This window comes from Chionomys nivalis, chromosome 15 (genome assembly GCF_950005125.1).
Source record: "Chionomys nivalis chromosome 15, mChiNiv1.1, whole genome shotgun sequence".
Taxonomy (NCBI): Eukaryota; Metazoa; Chordata; class Mammalia; order Rodentia; family Cricetidae; genus Chionomys; species Chionomys nivalis.
In genome coordinates, this window is record NC_080100.1 from 33,996,655 (window position 1) to 34,017,177 (window position 20,523).

General features: G+C 41.0%; 1 protein-coding gene across 1 annotated transcript in view; it reads right to left on the reverse strand.

Moving 5' to 3' along the window:
• Slc38a9 (solute carrier family 38 member 9) overlaps positions 1-20,523 on the reverse strand; it is a 78,953-nt gene that overhangs the window by 39,598 nt on the left and 18,832 nt on the right. The window contains exons 3-6 of the mRNA XM_057789860.1: positions 7,001-7,133; positions 3,446-3,567; positions 3,253-3,316; positions 2,479-2,572 (exon numbers count right to left, since the gene is read on the reverse strand). Coding sequence (XP_057645843.1) covers positions 2,479-2,572; positions 3,253-3,316; positions 3,446-3,567; positions 7,001-7,133 — 413 coding nt within the window. The remainder of the gene's footprint in view (positions 1-2,478; positions 2,573-3,252; positions 3,317-3,445; positions 3,568-7,000; positions 7,134-20,523) is intronic.

Below are 20,523 nucleotides of genomic sequence, written 5' to 3' on the forward strand. Positions count from 1 at the left end.
GGACAGCTGGTGCTGCTGGGAATTAGCGCAGCTCTTAGAAACAAACTTTTTAACTTGACAGTTGCCTTTTCTCCCTTTTGTCTTTTTGAACTGGGGCTTCAACCCATGTAGCTCTGCACATGCCAAGTCTGTGCTCTGCAACTGAGTGCATCTCCAGTCCACACTTTTTTTTCTCCTTAGGAGTCAAAATTTAAAGAAAATAATTATAAAAAACCCCACAAAATATGTCCAAATTATTTTTAGAAGAGTATTAGAATAGCAAACAACAGAGGAGGTCATAAATGTGCTTCAGTACACAATCATTAATCAAATACAATAGAGCCACAATGCACAATGCACAGTCATTCAACCAACCAACCAAACACCAAAGATAATAATGGTGACTGAACCGATAAAGTCCCCTTAAAAAAAGGGATAAAGTGGGAGACAAGATTCTAATAAAACATACTAATGATATAAAAAACACAAAGAACACAAAAATTTGACCTTGTTAATGTAGTGAATAGTGTCGGGTTTCTTAATAGAATATCCATCTTGTCTCATTGGAACAAACCCTATTTTTTCTTTCGGTTTTTCGAGAAAGGGTTTCTCTGTAGTTTTGGTGCCTGTCCTGGAACTAGCTCTTGTAGTCCAGGCTGGCCTCGAACTCCTAGAGATCCGCCTGCCTCTGCCTCCCGAGTGCTGGGATTAAAGGCGTGTGCCACCACCGCCCGGCACAAACCCTATTTTAAACACAGGTTATTATTTTTGTACATCACTGATTCTGTCAAATAATGGTTGAAACTGTTTCCTTCCTTCCTTCCTTCCTTTTTATGTCCTGTTAGGCTTTGCTTTAGGGTTGGGCTGACTTTGTAAAATGAATTGATACAAGGTCACCCTTTTAAATGAGAGCATTGAAGAAACACGGGCCTTACTCAGACAGGCCTTCCCCGCGACAGTCAGCAGGAGCACAGGGGAGGCCATGTCCCTCTGCACAGACAGGCTGATGTAAGATCCATACTTACTGCATGTGTATAAAGAGCTCTTCCCGTTTCAGTCAAACCCGAAACCGCAGAAACCAAGGCTAAACAAACTCAACTTGGAACTTTAATGGCTTTTAAACAAGATTTTAAACAATACTCCTCAAGTGACTAAGGCAAACCAGAGGTTGGTTTGAACATGCTAATGAGACTAAATGAAAAATAAATGTCTGCCAAGCCCTAAAAGTGTTTATGTTTTGCCCTTTTTTTTCTTTTGAGGCAGAGTCTCATGTAGTCAAGTCTGGCCTTGAACTCCTTACGTAGCTGAGGATAACCTGGGACTTTTGATTTTCCTGTCTCTAACTCCCAGATTCTGAGATTATAGGCATGCACCATACTCAGGTTAAAGTCTGTGAAACGATTTAAAAAGGTGTTTCTGTGTAGCAGCATACACTGTCCTGGCTGCTCGGGAGGGTGAAGGATGACAGATCATTTCTCCTCAAGACTGCACCCAGTTCTAGCAACCCAACAAGACCCCACTTCAAGCTTAAAAACAACAACAAAAAGATTATCCTCCTGATTCCCTGATCCAGAATTTATACAGATGAGCAGTTTATACAACTTTAAGAATTGTTTACACTTTCATATTTTTCTGTTGATACTTCATACTTTTAGGTCTATGAATAGGTCAAAAGAAGTAAACAATAATTTGTTTTTTTGTTTGTTTGTTTGTTTTGGTTTTTCGAGACAGGGTTTCTCTGTGGTTTTGGAGCCTGTCCTGGAACTAGCTCTTGCAGACCAGGCTGGTCTTGAACTCACAGAGATCCGCCTGCCTCTGCTTCCCAAGTGCTGGGATTAAAGGCGTGTGCCACCACCGCCCAGCATAAACAATAATTTGTAAGAACCATAGAGTTCTTAATAATTCTGACAAAGGCTTTATTTTAAAAATATAACATTTTTGGGCCAAGGAGAGGGAGAGGCACGAGCCACCAAGCTTGAGAACCTGAGTTTAATCTTCAGGACCCTGATGGTGGAAAGAGAGAAAACTGTCTCCACCAAGTTGTCTCCTGATGCCCATACGCACTCACGAACACAAAAATGTAATCGTTTTTGTAAGCAACGTCTTCATTATTCTTACAAGGACATCAGCATTAATTTATTCTCCAAAGAACTCCCAGTTCTGAATTTCAGAGGGAGCCAGAGATTCATGAACAGACTGGTCAGCAGAAAACTATGAATTACAAGAGTAAAGATAGCTGGGGCCAGCAAGATGGCTCCGGAGGTTAGGGAGCTGCCGCCAACCCTGAAACTCTGAGTTCAATCCCAGAGAATTCATGGTTTGAGAAGAAAACTGACACCTTCAAGCTGTCCTTTAAGCTCCATGTGGGCACTGTGGCACATGTACACACACAGAGATAGAAAGTGAAAGGAGACAGCTATACACACACAGAATATACACAGTGGGATCTGCCTCGACAGGAAAGCTTGTTGATTCCTGGGGTGACACATTGTTACTTACATATCATACTCCGTGATTTCACCACTCTGTAGCAGCAATAAAGTGTCAGAAGGCCCATCAGCACGATGACACACATTCCAGTAGTAAATCCAGCCTTTCGAAAAAAAGTTAGGTTCCTTTCATTATGTAAGAAAACTTCATATGCAATTACATTGTTACCCTAAACAATTATGATAATGGAGAAATGAGAAGAACATCTGCTTCTTATAGAGAATTTTATATAAATAATGAAACTTCAAATATAGTGGTCATTTTTTTACAGTGTTAGTATTTGACACAGGACCTCTTGTACGCTAGGAAAGCACGTTATCATTGAGCTATATTCCCAGTCCCAAACAAAATATAAAGTAAAAAATTTCAAAGTTATTATTTAATTAAGTTATTTATCTATTTTGGAAACATATGGAATAAAAACAGGATGGCTTAAAATTTGCTATGTAGCCCAAACTGGTCTTGAACTCATGATCCTGTTGCCATGGTCTAAGTGTCTGGATTACATATATAGAAAAAATTTCAGGGGTTGGAGAGATGGCTCATCAGTTAAGGATGCAAACCAGCCTTTTAGGGCGCTGGAGCCTGGCTCCCAGCACCCACGCTGAGTGGCTCACAACTGTCTGTAACTCCAGCTGTGGGGGATCCAACACCACTGACCCCCACAGGCAGAATTATATGCACATAGCTACACACAGACTCACACATATACACAATAAAAAAATAAAAAATAATAAATCTTAAAAAATTTTCAGATTAAAGTGTACTCAAAAATCATATTACCTGTTTTATGCCCCAAGGAATACTTAGTATAGATGTTCCCATCATGGTATTCCAGATCATAAAACTGAAAGAATAATAGCAACAAAACATGAAGGTGGGCTTCTCAAACATTTTAATTAAGTCAGAACTAATTAACCAGTTATTTTCATTCATATACAAGTTAATTCATGCTCCAAGAAGTAGCTGTACTCACATCGTTACTAAGCTGGTGTTTTTACCATAGCCTTCAGTGTAACTCTGGAGTTTATAGGCAGAGCCTAATGGACTGTACACATAGTATTCCTCTGGAGCTGGGACTACGTGGTCTGGAGCAATCTTGGGGAAAAGAAAAGAGAAACATAAGAACCAGTAAATGTATAAAAAGGATGCATTCTACTGATCAAAGAAATGGACTAGACACACTTCTAGGATTTATGCTGAACTGAAACAGCTGGGAGGCTCTGGCTGATGGGCTGCTCTTAGGCAGATGCCAGGGAGATACTTGGCTATTGCACATCTGGGCCTTTGCCTTCGCTACCTGTCTCAAATGTGTGATCCTCCTCTCCTGTTTTTGATACGTGAGTGTTGGAATTATAAAAACCCTCCAGCATGCATATCTTTAAGACACATTTTAGACATATTTCTAAGTATCATGGGCATTGAACACTCTGCATCCCTGATTAAGGAATTAAAAGTTATTTTTTTCAAATATAGTGGTAGATCTAAAGGAGCGAGCAAGAATGTATATCATCAAAGTACTTTTCACATTCACAAGAAAGAAGGAAGCAAAGAACAAAATGAAAGAAATCTCCACAGAGGAGGCCGTCCTTCAGTGAGGAGCTTTTTAAGTGGTTACTTAACTCCGAGGTGAAGGTGGTTTTAGAAGAAACAGACAGGGATCTCAGACTAAGGAATTAAGGAGCCAATGGAGAGTAAGTAAAGAAATAGTACAGAGACTAATTTTTAAATGCTTTGAGTAAAAGAAACAGGTAAAAAAGTAACTTAATGAATGGCAAAACAAGGCTTTTAGGAGTTGAGGACACTGAAGTGTGCAAGCAAAAGGGAAGGAGGCGACAGAGAAGCAGCAGGTGTAGGGAGGGAGCCCGAAGGGATGCACCTACACACTTACTTTTCACACTACTCCCACAGTTCCTCTAACCCCACCTTCCTGTTCTGGAGGGGAAACCCACCCTGTTTTCTGAAGAAACTGCCCATCTCCTGAAGGCGGTTCTTAGAGAAGAGGAAGTCCTCAAAGGCATGGAACCTGACGTGTGTGAACTGGTGTGCACCTTCTCACACATAACACCCCCATAGGCATTTGTAACTTTGTTCTATGTTTCTTATTTGAGAGGGAAGTAACAGCCTCAAACTGTCTCAAATTTCAGTTGGACATGTGAAGCAACTGGACGAGACTGGATGGCATGACAAAATGAAGTGTTCAACTCTGCGCTGTACTATCTCACTGGATAAACTATGAGAACTGATATAGCTGGGGGAAGACTGCAAGGAAGAGATGGAGTATCAGCCTTAGTAGGAAGAAAGGGCATAGAATATCAGCACACAATGTCACATCCTTCTCTTTCAATGCAGAGAGATAGTGCTGTCTCTGTAGGAGAGAATATCCCGAATGCTATGCATGGGGTGGCTTAGAAACAACTAGTTCCTAGAGACACAGACAGACATACATGTGAAAACTGCTCTCTTCCTTCTCCTCACCTACATTCCTCTAAGATCTAGATTAGCTTGTCTTCTGCCATGAGTAAAAAGGAAAAAAAAAGTGCAATAATATGCCATATCAAGAAGGAAAAACGCTAGAGCTCACAAAGCAAATGGGTGGGAAAACAAGTAAACCCAAAACCTATAAGGAGCATGGTTCAACAATAGGTAGAAAGTTCTGGTAGTGTGCTCACACTGATGCACACAAAAGGGAAGGAAAAACCTACTCCATGCCCGCCTCACCTAAACCTGTGCCCTGTGCTTAGTCTCTGGGTCTGAGTTATGCATGGGAACACATGGAAGATGGGGTGTTCTTAGGAGGCAGTGGTCTAGGGTGGTATTGTCATCTGAATGTTCCTAGGACACACATAAGGATCTTGCTGTCATATGGACTATGCTTCACTGGCTCTGACTAAGCCCCACACAATGAATGTCTTTTTACTAAGCTCTCAGTGACGCTGATGATGCTGATCTGTGTGTGTGTGTATATATATATATATATATATACATGTGTTTATTAGCAAGGATCTAGGAGAGGCTGGCAGAAAACCTTCTCCCCTCTCCAGTTTAGAATAACAATAATGGTTTTTTTTTTCATAAATGAAAAGGTTTTACTCTATGAACATTTGGTAACAATGATTTATTGTTCTTCTCCAAAACATACTTTTAGGGAAAATGACTTTGGGATTTTCAGAAAATGAATGTATATTCATACAAATTCATTAGAAATGGATCGATCACATTAACTTTGGTGAACGTTTAGATGTACTAAAGTCACCTCAGTGTCAGTTAACAAAGGGTTACGATGCACAGCATCGACTTAATTTCCAGGCAAGTGATCATTCACTCAGCCCTAGATGATATCTCTGAAGTCTGAGTCTAAGAGAAAGCATCTGGAGAGACTGTCAGACCATTCCATACAGATTTAGGTAATTCTATAATGGACTCCACCATCAATACTGCTGTAAAGTCCTGGGCGGGCAGAGGGGGAATAAAAAAATAAAAATTGTAAAAAAATATTCTGCACATAACATTTCAGAAGTCTTCTTTTGAGATTTTAGAGCCAGGTATGGTAGTTCATGGCTGGAAACCAAGGAGAGAAGGAAAGGAGTTCAAGGTCACTCTCAGACGTGTAGGGTTGGAGGTCAGCCTGGACTTCATGAGATGCTAGCCAAACAAACAAAGACAAGATCTTAATGCTTACTTCACATAGCCATTGTGGGGGTTAAATGAAAAGCCATGGTCAGGTGGTACCCACTCCTTGCCCTTAGTAGACATTTAGTGAAGGCTAGAGGCCAATTGTTTTTTTCATTTTTGCTATGATTGACTTTTATCATTTTTTTTTAAGCTTTTAAATTTCTCAGTATCTCACATCTGATCACTGTTATAAGCAACAGATTAGTTACATATTTTTAAATTCTAAAATAATAAGACAGACTTCCGACAACCATGACTCTATAAGCTATGGCCCCTAATGCAAATTACCATTATTGTATTTACAGCCCTTTCCTAAGAATTGTTTTCCATGTTTATAAGACAAAACAATGACCTGTAATAGCATGTGGTCTGCATAGGCTAAGTTTTGATTTGTGAAAGATGATGTTAAACAGAAAACTATCGGGTATATATATATGAGCAGATTTGTTTCTAACTCCTATAGAAAATGTATGTAAATATTTTTCCTTGTAGCTTCAAACTTAGAAACCAAACAAACTAGCCAAATCTCATGTTTTTAGTCAATGATCTAAGCTGCTGTTTCAAAAGAAATTTATCTTCCTCAGAGCTCTTGGCATCTGAGATAAGCAGAAATTAAAAACAAAGAAAAAACACTCCAAGCTATTATCAACAGAGAGTTTCAAACACGTCTATGCCAGGGTAGATAAGCAGCACGAAGGAGCCTGAAACACGGATTAACTACTACTTAGACTTTGCATGATGCTATCTTTGGAACACCCCCAGCGACAAGTTCAACCCCTGGGAGTTGCCCTGGGCTTTGGTGTTTACTGTTCACTTCAACTCAACTTTGGACAAGCAGTAGAGCTTTGCCTCTTACCAGTGCCTTGTCTGCAGGAGTGGTGAGCCGGCTGTAGTAATGTATCCGCTTGTTCATAGCAGAGGCATGGTCACTAACCCTCTGAATGACATCATTCACATTGACGATGTTTGTAGGCTCTATATAGAAAGGCCTAAAGAAGGGAATATATACTTGACAAAAAACATTCAGGCAAAAATTCTGGAAGTCAGCCATTGCAGGGAATAACTTCTTGTCCTCCATTTGAAATGGGATGCACAAAGGCAAGGCATTCACTTCTCACTTTTGGTGGGAAAAGAGAGTGTCACAAAAGAAGTATTATCCTACCCACAGAATACAGCGTTTGTCTCATGATGCTTTTACTTTAAACACTCTTGAATCTTAAGGGATTTAGCAACAGAGTCCAGAGAACAGAAAAAAAAAACTTAAGAATCATTAATGAGAAATATAGCAAAAAAAACAAAAAACAACCAAAATGTATCAGCTGTTGGTCTCCCACAGAGTAACTTAGATAGAAACAGCTTTGATTCATCTTTTTAAAATACTTCTGGCACTAAATCAGAGAAATTACAGACAAAAATGCCCCTTTACTGAAGAGTCTCTGCTCCTTCCTCTATAAGCCAAAGTTACTTCCTTTGACAAACAAAATTCCTGCTTCTCAGCTCCTGTCCTAGGCAACCTCTCTCTTTGTGTTACCTTCCACAGTGGCTCAATGGCGCATCACAGCACCAGAGAGTCTGCCTCACCTCCTTTTCCTGGATCTTGCTAACATACTCTGATACCTATTTTGTACGTGTTTATTTCCTCCCTGACTATGTCCCGATGAACTGCAGTTTCTGGCTTTTGGTCAGCATCTCCAGTCAGCCCCTTAGTGTCTTTCTGAAACTCCCTCACTTGCCTTCTAAGTTTTCAGTAATAAACAGTCCATGGAAAGACAAGGCAGAACCGCATGGAGTGCTGCATTCCTCCGCCAAGTCTCAGACCCTCCGCAGTGGAAGTAACACTATGTCCTGAGCTGTGGCTGCTGTTCTTTCACAGGACACACTGGCAAGAATAATGAAAACCGAACCCCAAGAGGCAACCTTGGTCTCACACGGCTCCTTTGCACTCCCAGTTCTGAGAGAAGCTTATGACACTGGGGTTGGTGAGCGACTTGGGAAAATGCTGATCTAACCTTGTGGGGTGTGACTGAAAATCCAAGTGAATGAAACTTTTATTTCTGCTATTTTTCTAACAAACCCTGTGATATGGTAGGTGTTGAGTTTAGTTTTCTGTTTCTAACTGACATGCAGAACCTTTGAGTCACTTGTTACTTATTCTCCATGACAACATCCAAATAAAGGTATCAACTAGTCAATTTAACGGATAGTAACTAGAGCATTTATAAAAGCAAATACATGGGCAGAGAGATCAACATGACATATCAAACACACTGGCAAAGGCATTAAGTGCTATCAATAAATTTTAAGGGGATATAGTGAAAATAAATGGGTAAGAGGCTAAACAAACAATCCCTACTTAAACATTTGCCTACTATAACCCAATATAACCACCACTCTCTCAAAAGTGTTATGATGTGATATATATTATTTCTATTTCCACTGTGACCTTCAGTGATACTTAAAGGGCAATGTAAAATAAAACTATTGATATCTGGGGTTAAGGCAATGGTTCAGTGAGTAAAGCGCTTGCTGAGTAAGCATGAGGAACTGAATTTAGATCTCCAGCGCACAGACAAGCACAGAGGCACACATATTTAAGCCCAGTTCTGGGGGTGGGGGTTGAGGTAGAAACAGGTGAATCACTAGAGCTCATTGGCTAGTCAATCTAGGGAAACTGATGAGCTCCAGGTTCAATGAGAAACCCTGTCTCTAGAGATAAGGCAGAGTGCAATGGAGGAAGACGTTCAGCATCGACTTCTCTAACTCTCTCTCTCTGTCTCTCTGTCTCTCTGTCTCTCTCTCTCTCTCTCTCTCTCTCACACACACACACACACACCTGGGTGATGCTACATTGGGAAGCTCATACTCCACAGGACATTCCTGCAGAATCAGTGCTGATAAAATTCAAGAATGCTAACTTAAGGCAGATACTTAGGCTACTAAAAAGGTCTAACATTGGTAAAAATAGGTAGAGATGTTATTCTTGTAGCTTTTTACTCTGAAATTCAATGGCATTAATATCAACCATGGGGTTGGATTGAAGGCCTGCTGAAAAGCAGTCTGGAATGTGCTAGATTTCTTGGCTCCTGCCTCTGACTGAAGCGTTAACTGTACCAGTTTAGTTGGCTCGGGTACTCTGAGAACAGAATGACTTTGAAAGTTTTTCTTTTCCAACCGTTTTCATCGAGATGTTGAGTGCCTGTTCAAACAAATATTTTAGAAATTTTTTCAAAACAGATTCTCTTTAAAAATATACAATTCAGCATATTTTCAGTGAATTATTAGAAACACATGTCTAAAGCTTCATTTGAGAAAGTGAAAATATATTTCTAATGTGAACTTTAGTCAGATCTTAGCACACTTTGAAAATGAAGACTACTACACAGAGGCCAATGCCCAGCATAAAAGGACTGGACCTCTCTCCTTTGAATACTTTCATCTGACGGGCCAAGTGTCGCTTGCATTTGACACGAAGTTCATCTGGACCCACTGAAAACAAAGAGGGTGTATTTGTGTCTCTTTGAAAATATACATGGTTATGCCAAGGAAAAAATGTTTTAATACTGAGCAAAATTAACAAAATATTTAAAAGTGTGACTCAATTCTCATGCGTTCATTTAGTATACTTATAAACCAAGAAACCTCACTCCTACCAACACCTTTTTTAGATTCTACTCCTTAAATTCCTTAAAATCTTTTGGGTTTTCAATCTGCCTCCGCCCTTCTACTGCCGAGCCGTGCTTCTGGGAGGATAAGCAACAGCTCTGTGACTCATGGGAAGGCGAGAACCCAGTATGGAAATCTTGATTTTGAAACTGTCCGCGTATTCACATCCCTATGAAGCTGAGGAATTCCAACACCTGACCGACAGGTTGGGGTAATTTGTTTTTTTTTTTTTTTTAAAGACAAGGCAATCAAATATTCCAAAAATGTTATACAAATAAATTTTCAAATAATGAATCCACTGTACTTGCTTCTACCTGCTTGGTGAAACAATCTATGTTTACAAGACAGCTTTTCAATAAAAAGTACAGGAAAGAAACGACTCGGGCCACTGCCTCTAGAGAGTCCTCTGTTCCTAGGACTGATGGTGAGCACTGGCCTCCCGGCACGCTTCTCGCTTCCTCTGAAGCCCAGACGTCATCTCTCACAAAACCCTACTCACACAGTCACAAAGGCTGAGCCTATATAAGCTTCTTCTCTATTTTGGTTAGCTTATTGGTTTTAGTTTTCAAATTTATTGAATAAATATTATTTAAGTTCCAACCAAGTATTAAGTATTTTGTGTGAGATATTAAGCAATGAGTGAAACATAGATCCCCAAGGGCTGTACAGTAACCAGCTGCAGAGATATATAAATAAGCGATTTAGACCCAGATGATGAATCCAAGTTCACATGCAACGACAGGAGCAAGGCAATGAGGTGGACTGCGTGACACTTGCTCTGTGTGGGGAATGGGGTAAAGGGACACAGCAGAGGGAGCTAAGTCATCTGGTAGACATCTGAGGGAGTTAGAGGTGAGCTGAATCTTAAAGTTTGAAATAAAGAAGTAAGTCAGACATGTGCAATAGGAGAAAGGTGCTTACAGGAATGGAGGATGAGGAATGGAACACATGTGCCCAGCAGCTGTAAGGCCTTGGGTTTATTCCCTGTGCACGCGCGCGCGCGCGCACACACACACACACACACACAGAGAGAGAGCAAAAGAGACATAGAGAGGGGGAGACATAGAGAGAAAAAGAGAGAGAAAGAGAGCAGAACCAAAAGGAAAAAGTATGAAAATATATTTAAAAACACATATGAGTCAGTATATGGAGGATTTCACACGCTAACACAAATCCTCAAAGAAGGAAGCTTTCATTTCTGTTTCTCCAACTGATTGTCAAATCTCCCAGTTTGAAATATAAGGTACCCCAGGTGCACAGGCATTTCTCTATTCTCACTCCACTGCTGGCTTCACCACATAACTTGAGTTCATCCATATGCTGTCCATAAAAATATGATGTCCAGACTGAAGGCCTGGCTCGCGATTCAGACGGTTCCCCAGCGCGCCTCCCTCAAGCCACCTGCTGGCCGTCACCACCCACCACACTAGCCTCATCGCCATTCCTGAAACACTGCAAGCCCACAGCTTCTTCAGGTCCTTTGTTATTAATTTCAGGTAAAAACAAAGTCTATGAAGGCCTTGTATCTAGACACCTGCATAGTTTAATCTTCATTTCTTTCAGCTCATTCCTAAATTGTCCCTTTTTCATTAAGGCATTGGCTTATCATGGTCATCACATGCAAATTTCCATACCTCTCTACATTCTTGCTATTCACCTCTGCTCTGCATGCTCTCCCTCACAGCTACACTACCTAATATGATAAACAAATACTAACTTTTTGGTCCCCTCTGGTGAAATGCAAGGTCCATGGGGGCAGGATATTTTGGTCAGTTTGGTCACTAGCATTTTCTTAGCGTCAATAATTGTATCTGACAGGACATAGGAGCTCTACAAAATGTGGTAAGTGGGAGTTGAGAATTTATCTCAGTGCTTGCCTAGCAAGCACAAGGCCCTGGGTTTAGTCCTCAGTTCTGGAGGAAAGAAAATGTGGTAAAGGAATACAGAAAACCCAGTACTTTAAGAAAAATGTGTGCGCTCACATTGTGTGTGTAGACATGTCATGTGTGCATGCGTGGAGGCTAAGGTGACACGGGGGGTCTTCCTCAGTCAGTTTCCATGTTATTTTTTGAGATGATGAACCTGGCTAGGCTGACTGGCCAATGAACTCCAGTGCTGGGATCAGACTCCTGCCCTGCCGCTACCCCAGCTTTTATGTTTTGGATCCAAACTCAGGGTTTCATGCTGTGTGCAAGCACTGTGATGGAAGGAGCCGTCTCCCAGATCCAAGAGGAAAATCATTTTGCAATGACTTTAGATTGTTACATAGAAATTGGAGAAAGAGTATAGAGAGTTGGGTTTCCAGAAAACTAGGTTCCCCTAATGGTGGCATCTCCGATAATCAGAAGATAAGCTAATGAAAAATATGAGACAATGCTTTCAACTTTTCCATAGGCTTATTATCATTTTTTTCAATAAAACCTTAGGGAGAAATGACAGTAAAAACCTGGGGGAAACTGAATCAAAGTGCCAAACAGCACAAACTAAGCAGCAACCTGTAAACCTGTAAGAACAAACACTAAACAGTTGTAAACCTACCCTACTGACTATGAATGCACCCAGTGCTTTCTCGTTTCCTAACCTTCGTACTGAAATCTGTGATGTAATGGGTCCAGAAAGGCTCTTCCTGTAGCGTGTAGAGATCCTACAGCGCAGCTTTCAACCAGCTGGGCAGATGTGGAAGAGGGCCATTTAGGCCACTAACTCTTCCTCCACAGAAAGATAAGCCATCTTTTGAAGGCTCTCTCCATATCAATACCTGTGTGTGTGTGTGTGTGTGGCGGGGGACTGTTTCTATGTTTAGAGCACAGAGAAATGCTTGAATTTAGGGATTAAAATGAACAAAGGGAGATAGGAATGAAGGGGAACACAGGCGAGTAAAAAGAAGAGTCTGGGGGACTACATACTGACTGAATTCTAAGTATTATACCAACAATATCAGTATTTCAAGCCTTAACAATTGCATGGAATCCTGGGCATGGTGGTGCATGTCTGCAAACCTAGTGCTCAGGAGGGCGTGGCAGAGAGACTGCTGGGAGTTTGAGGCTAGCCTGAGTTATATAATGAGTTCCAGGCCAGCTGGTGCTGCAGATAGAAACCTGCTTCAAAAGACTAAACAAGGATAACAAAAATTATATGAGTACCAGAATATACTAACAGTTTGCAAGTACTAAATGTAAAAAAAAAAGTTACCAGCAGGTTTCAACAATATCACATAATTACTAGTTACTAGATGACACTGAAATGAATTTGAAATAAGCCTAAATGATTAAAGTATTACTTTAAAAAGCATATTAAAGGCTTATTATTTATTATTTTAAATTGAACTTTAACTGTTAGGTTAGTATATACAACTTAATTTTTATCAACATTGCTTATTTCTTAATAATTAAAAGTTTCTTAGTTGGGTGGTGGTGGTGCACGCCTTTAATCCCAGCCCTTGGGAGGTACAGACAGGTGGATCTCTGTAAGTTCGAGGCCAGCCTGGTCTACAGCGAGTTCCAGGATAGTCAGAGCTGTTACAAAGAGAAACCCTGTCTCAAAAAAACAAAAACAAAAACAAATAGCTCAGCGGTTGAGAGTACTGCCTGCTCTTCCAAAGGTACTGAGTTCAATTCCCAGCAACCACATGGTGGCTCACAACCATCTGTAATATGGTGCCCTCTTGAGGAAGGGACCTTGTCAGTCATTTTCATCAACTTAGACCATGAAACCCAATATGGACAAGTTCAACAGAACCACCAAATACGGGCTGCCCATGCATGCGTCAGCACTGCCAGGGCATACATTTCATTCGTTCGTATTAGTGTATAGGGTATATGAAATAAATTGCAAGTAGGTAAACATATGTAATTTGCAAATGAATGTGTGCATATGCACATTTACACTCAGTCCAATTTTAAAAATTGTTAGTGTTTTTTTTTTCTTGAGTTATGTACTTATTTTATGTGTATGAGGGGGTTGCCTGTACGCATGTCTGTGTACCAAAGAAGTGCCTGGTGCCCACAGAGACCAGCAAAGGGTGTTGGTTCCCCTGGGACTGGAATTTCGGACAGTTGTGGGAGACCATGCGGTGCTGGGAATGGAAACTGTGTCCTCTGGAAGAGCGGCTAGTGTTCTTAACTACCACAATCTCCCCTAGGGCCACCTTTAACTGATGAGAACGGTATGAGGGAGCAGCTTTAGGAAATGCACATGCCAGAAACACTCTAGATTCTAGACTGTTAACTTAGCTGCAAGTAAACATCTTCATCAAAACCATATGGCGAAGAACCTGAGTGGAAAGTTAATTCTCTGGCCCATTTTATTCTAATTAAATACAGATTCTACTAAGAATGAATTTTGATGCAATTCACATTTCAAATTTTGGCTCTCAAAAATGTTATACATTGTTGTTTTAATTCTACCGTGTTAAAGGCATATATATATATATATATATTCTCTTTCATACTACAAAATGATCTACAGCAGAAATGCAAGGATTCAGTTTTTACTTTCTCAGTATTATCATGGATGAAGGGCAAGAGAGTCAATATAAACACCAGAAATGTCACAACCAAGTTCAGATGGCAGGTGCACTGAAAGTAAGCACCAATGATGTGTGTCTTCACTTTTTATCTAGGTTGATGTCAACACTAATGCCACCGATCCGCCTCAGCTTCTATTTCGAGAAAGCGAATCACATAGGACGTGACATTCCTCCCAAAGGAGATGAGGAATGTGGGAAACGTCAACCAGTTTCTCCTCCAGTATAAAAGAATGCCAAAGTAAATTAAAACAGTCTCAATATACTTAAGTGCAATAATTACGAGGACATCAACGTAGTATTTTGAAACAAAGTGCTTGTTTTAATTATAAATAAAGTAGGCTTCAGCTAGCAGAGTCATGCAAATTTTTATGCTCTCTTTTACACAAATCAACCAAAAATTTCTCAAAATGTGAAATTTCCAGTTTTATAACCTAACTACTCCACAACGGGGGAAGGAGGGAGTGGTGAATAAGAAACATGATAGGCTAGTGGCTACCATTTTAACCAAAATTTAACTAAATTTTAGCACTGACCTAAATTTTTTTTCCTTAGAAACTTTGAAGATATTAAATTGAGGTGAAGAATGTACATATATTTATTTTATATAAATATCTTGCTTTTAATCTATTAAAAAATGCTGCCCAAAGTGGTCTTGAATTCCTAATTCAGATAAATGCCACTGTACCTAGCTTGTTTTTGTCATTTTAGTATAATCATTTGGAAACTAAAAACCAGAACCCTGAATGAACTCTTAAAAAGTTCACTGAAGCTGGGTGGTGGTGGCGCATGCCTTTAGTCAACATTTGGGAAGCAGAGGCAGGTGGATCTTTGTGAGTTAGAGGCCAGCCTGGTCTACAAAGCGAGTTCCAGGACGGCCAGAGCTGTTACACAGAGAAACCCTGTCTGGAAAAACAAAAAATCACTGAAGAAAATGAGCCTCTTAATCATTCCCTTAATTCATTTTTCAAAGATTTATTTTGTGCATATGGGTCTGTGTACCATATAGGTGCCTGGTGCACTTGGAGGCCAGAAGAGGGCGTCAGTGAGCTGCTGGTGGGTGCTGAAAATTGAACCTGGTTCTTCTATAAGAACAACAAGAACTCTGGGCCACTTCTCCTGCCTTGGCTCCCTTAATTTTACCCTTCAGAATGCAGGTGTTGCCATTGCAAACATATTAAGAGGTAGTGCCTGCAAGAAGAATTAAACCGTGGGCACCTGTCTCACTGATGGTCTCAAGGTCTTTCTAACAGACTCTCTGACCAGCATTTAGTTCACTTGCTCTCTAATTCTTTGGTCATGTGAAGACACAAGAAGACTCTTACTAGACCTCAGGCTTAAGCCTTGGTCTCGGACTTTCCGGCCTCCAGAGCCATTAGAAAATAAATACATTCTCTTCACAAATTCCATAGTGTGGTGGAAGCACAAAACAGACTGGTAACTTAAAGGGACATAACTTCTACACATTAAGCTTTAGAAATCATCATGATTCCCAGAGAGGAGAGTTGGCTTAACGGGTAAAGTGCTTGCTGCCATAGCACGAGGGCCTGAGCTTGCTTCCAGCACCACGTAAAGAGCTGTGCATGGTGTCTTAAGCCTGTAACTTCAGTGCTCAAGCACAGGCAGATTCTGAAAACTCCCTGGCCAGCCAGTCTGACCTAACTGATGAGCTTCAGGTTCAGTCAGAGACCCCGTTTCTAAAAGCTAAGGTGGAGAGTGGCAGAGGAAGACACTTTATCTAGACCCCTGGCCTATCTGCACACATGCAAACATCTATATATACATGCACAGAACACATGCGCAAATCATAATTCCCAAGAAAGGTCCATGAACTTAGACAACCACTAGCAACACTCTACACCGACTGGCCATTGAGGCGTCTGTCTCTTCAACTCAGATGTGAAATATTACTGTAGCATGCTCAGAGGTCACTGTATGTGTGTGGACATTGTCCTGCAGACCAGTCCCAGAATAGGAGACTGGTGAAAGCTAAGGTCCACGGCGAAACTCTTCTTGTCGAGTGGCTACCAATGAACTCTTATATACAACAAAGTTTCTAAGCAAAATGCAAGGTACACTTTAGGAAAGAGAAAACAGTGATGTTAAAGAAGGTATACTGAAATAGTTAGTTTCACATGCCTGGTAGGAGGAGTAGAATCGAGAAGGTGACTTTGCCTTGTGGTATTAAGAATCTACATAGTGTATCGACGCCTTATTTTGATAACTGCACTCTGAGACTCTCTGAGGTCAAAATATGACGTAGAAATTACATAGAAACCGCTTATCACAGCGCTATTTGAGTCGATTAGAATGGCCAACAGGGGCAAGTGGAACAGCTCAGCCAGGTACAGCATAGGGCAGCTATGCAAGCCCTAATAACCCGGTTCTACATCAAAGTGGGAAGAGAGAAGCATCACCCACATCCGCCCTCTAACCTCCACGTGCACAGCATGGCATGTATTCTCATGCACACACACAATGGTTAGTATTATTAAAGTTGTGAACAATTTAATATCCAAACATATTAAATTATATTTTAAGATATTTAAAAATAATTTCTGCTGTGATTTCTTTTTTCTTTTCTTTTCTTTTTCTTTTTTTGGTTTTTCTTTCTTTCTTCTTTTTTTTTTTCCTAAGACAGGGTTTCTCTGTGTGACTTTGGAGCCTATCCTGGAACTTGCTCTTGTAGACCAGGCCTTTAATTCACAGAGATCCGCCTGCCTCTGCCTCCCAAGTACTAGGATTAAAGGCGTGAGCCACCACCGCCTGGCAGAGATTTCTTTTTTATGTGATTTCAAAAATATTTTTCCAGTACTCAGGTGTGTACTCAGCATCTCACACACACTTGGCATGTGATCTACCAGCCTTCAGGGACTTAAGGACAATTTGTACTGTATATGTTTAGCTAATTTTTTTAAACCTGGCACTTCACCTATCAATTTTTGCCCCAGTTTCTGTCCCTATGGTTTATAAGTCAAAATATTTTTAAAGTCATTATTGTTTTGCGTGTATGTATGCATGTGCATCACGCGTGTGTCTGGTACTTGTGGAGTCCAGGACAGTGCTGGGTCCCCTGGAATTTAGTTCCAGAGGATCTGACCACCTCTTCTGGTTTCCATGGGCACAAGACATGGATGTGGCTATACAGACACACATGTAGCCAAAGACACTCATAAAATAAAAAAATTATCTCTTTTAAAAAAATTCTAGCTGGACAGTGATGGCACACACCTTCAATCGTAGCACTTAAGAGGCAGAGGCAGGTGGATCTCTGAGTTTGAGGCCAGCCTAGTCTACAAAATGAGTTCCAGGACAGCCAGGTACACTGAGGGATACACTGAGAATCCCTGACTCAAAAAAACAAAAAACATTCCCTGATTGCTCTATGGACTGGGGGGGAGGGGTGGAGGGACATGGGAGGAGGGGAGGAGGTGGAAATTTTTAATAAAAAATAAAATAAAAATAAAAAAACCCAAAAAAACAAAAAACAAACAAATTCTAGGTTTGCTTCCACGGTTTGAACTTTAGAGAGTAGCTAGAGATTGGTAAAAAGAGCAGTATTAATTAGAAAGGGTATGTGTGTGGTACTGGGCACTGAACTAGGACTTTGGGTATTTGAGGCAAGTATTCTACAAGTGAACTATATCTCCAGTCCCAAAATGTTTTTTACTAGAAATAATTAAGGGTGTGGCATGAAATTAAGGTGAGTAGGCTTTTTTTCCCTCATGGGTGGCAGCAGAATGAATTATCAGAGGATGCTTATACCAGACTCCCTGGAACGTCTCCTGCTAGGTCAGGAACAGCAGTTCGTAGTTCAGGAGAAAAAAAATAGGTCCACTGCCTGTTTCCATAAGGAAAACTGGATTAAAACACGGCAAGGCTCTTGCAATTATGGAGTGTCTGTCTGTGCTACCTTCCACCCTGCAACGACAAAGGTGAGGCCGTACACTCACAGAGCCGGAAATATAATCACCTAGCCCTTGCCCTAAGCACGTATGGTCCCCTTGGGGACTCAGAACTGGACCAGAAGCTTCTTCACACCATTATCAGATTTCCGTCAGGGGACATTTCCACAGGCCTTCCCTTTGGGGATGTTTATAATCACACGTCCCTGGGCCTCGGTCAGAATGAACTCTCACAGCGCACGTAGGAGCGATAGCGTGGCTCCCACCCCAAGATCCCAGCCTTTAGGGGTGCAAGGGCACCAGCGTGGACATTCAGAGGGCTATGATTCCACAGTGTTCTTGGGAATGTTGGCTCAGAATGGGTTTAATCAGTGTTTTTCTGGTGGAAAATAGTTTTGGAAACACACACATATTTTAAAAAATACTTTTAGCTGTTGTATCTTCATGTTCTCAAAATGTTTGCTAGAGGGAAGCACAGAGCATCCAGCACACAGTAGGAACTTAAAATTTGCTGGCAAAAGGAAGAATTGGAGAAAGAAGGGGAAGTGAGGAAGAAGAAAGTACAAATGATGATGAGAGAGGAGAATAGAAGAAAGAAAGAAAGGGAAGGACAGAGAGAGACAACCAGACAACAACGGACGGAAGCCATGCTACGCCTGAAGGGATCAAATGAACTGGTATATACTTGGGATTTCGTCTAAACGCACCATAGCGGAAACAGCTCAGAGGACAGTTCTAGCAATGCTAGTTTCTGTATGATGGGGTTGTATTTCCTCATGTTTCCAGGGAAACTAGAAACCCTATGATCTTCCTTCCAAACTTTTCCTAATTAGGAGAAAAAAATAAGCAAGAGGAGAATGGAGAGGAGGAAGGAAGAAAACGTGTACCACCCTATAGAAGCACATTTTTAAGAAAGCCAGCTTATCATTTTAACTCTGGATCTTGTTTGGATCTAAATCATAAGAATGTTGTATTTTTTATTTTGTTCTCATGAGAAAAGTATTATGTTGCAGGGAATGTAAGCATTATTGAAGCAATAGTGGCTGGTGTGCTGGGGAATTACTCGGCAGTACAGCATCTGCCTAGCACACCTAGACTCTGGGCAATGCAAACACTGCAGAACTAAAGGAAGGAAGGAAATGAGCACTGCTGACATTTTGGTGTATGGCAGAGAAGCATGCACGGACATCGGAATTTTGGTTTTACTTCCTTTTGCACTTTACATAAGAATAATAATCAGACATAGTATAATTTTCTGTCTAGTTTTTTCTTTGTCTGATGTCTTAAGACAGGATTTCCTGTAGCCTAGGCTGGTTTGGAACTCACAATCCTCTTGCCTCTTAGCTCCCAAGACCTGGGATTACAGGCTTGTACCACCATGCAGGGCATCTGTCTAAAAAACATTATTTTCTTATGTGTGTGAGAATCATCCATACTCTTGTGTGTGGCTAAAGTCTGTTCACTTTTATAGCTCTGTACTGTTTTAACATAGGAAAAAGAAATAAAATGGAAGCATGTAACAATAAAAGATCTTTTTCACATGTAGAGGATCCAGCTGTCCAGTGCCCTTTCTCATTTCTAATGAGTGAGTTGGGATTGAAGAAAAGAGCATAAGCTGTTTGCATGGGAAGTGGAGGGAAAGGACCAGCACTGGTTATCAGATAGAGAGACTGGTGTTAGGAAACAAAACCCCAGTGTTGAAGAACAAGAGGTCAGCTACGTGGTAAGAGAAAAAGAACCTTAATGGGCATACTGACAACGTGTCAAGATAAACAACGCTAAAGTGAAACACAAAAGAGAAAACGAGGATCTTGCAAATGCTTGAGTGTGTGTGTGTGTGTGTGTGTGTGTGTACAACTTACAACTCCCAGTGGTCAGCTGTCTCCTACCACATAGGTTCTGGGATGGCACTCATATCCATTGTCCAGCTTGGCAGTGAGAACCTTACTTGCTGAGCCATCTTAATGGCCCAACCTTGCTTTTAAAAACAGGGTCTCTCACTGGCTTAGGACTCAACTGCTGGCTGGCCAGCGTGCCCCAGAGATCTCAACCCTCCCCAGTGGTCTCCACCTCCACAGTGGTGGGATCACAAGCATGCATCACCACACCAACCACACTGTGTGGTTTCTGGGGCTCAAACTTGGGTTCTCATGCTCGTAAGGCAGGAGCTTCACTGACTAAGCTAGCTACCCAAGTTCCCATACCCATTTTAGGTGCATCATTATCATTTGGTTTTCAATTTGTTTAAAGCAATCTCTTGCTATCACTACCGGCTTGGTGGCTTTT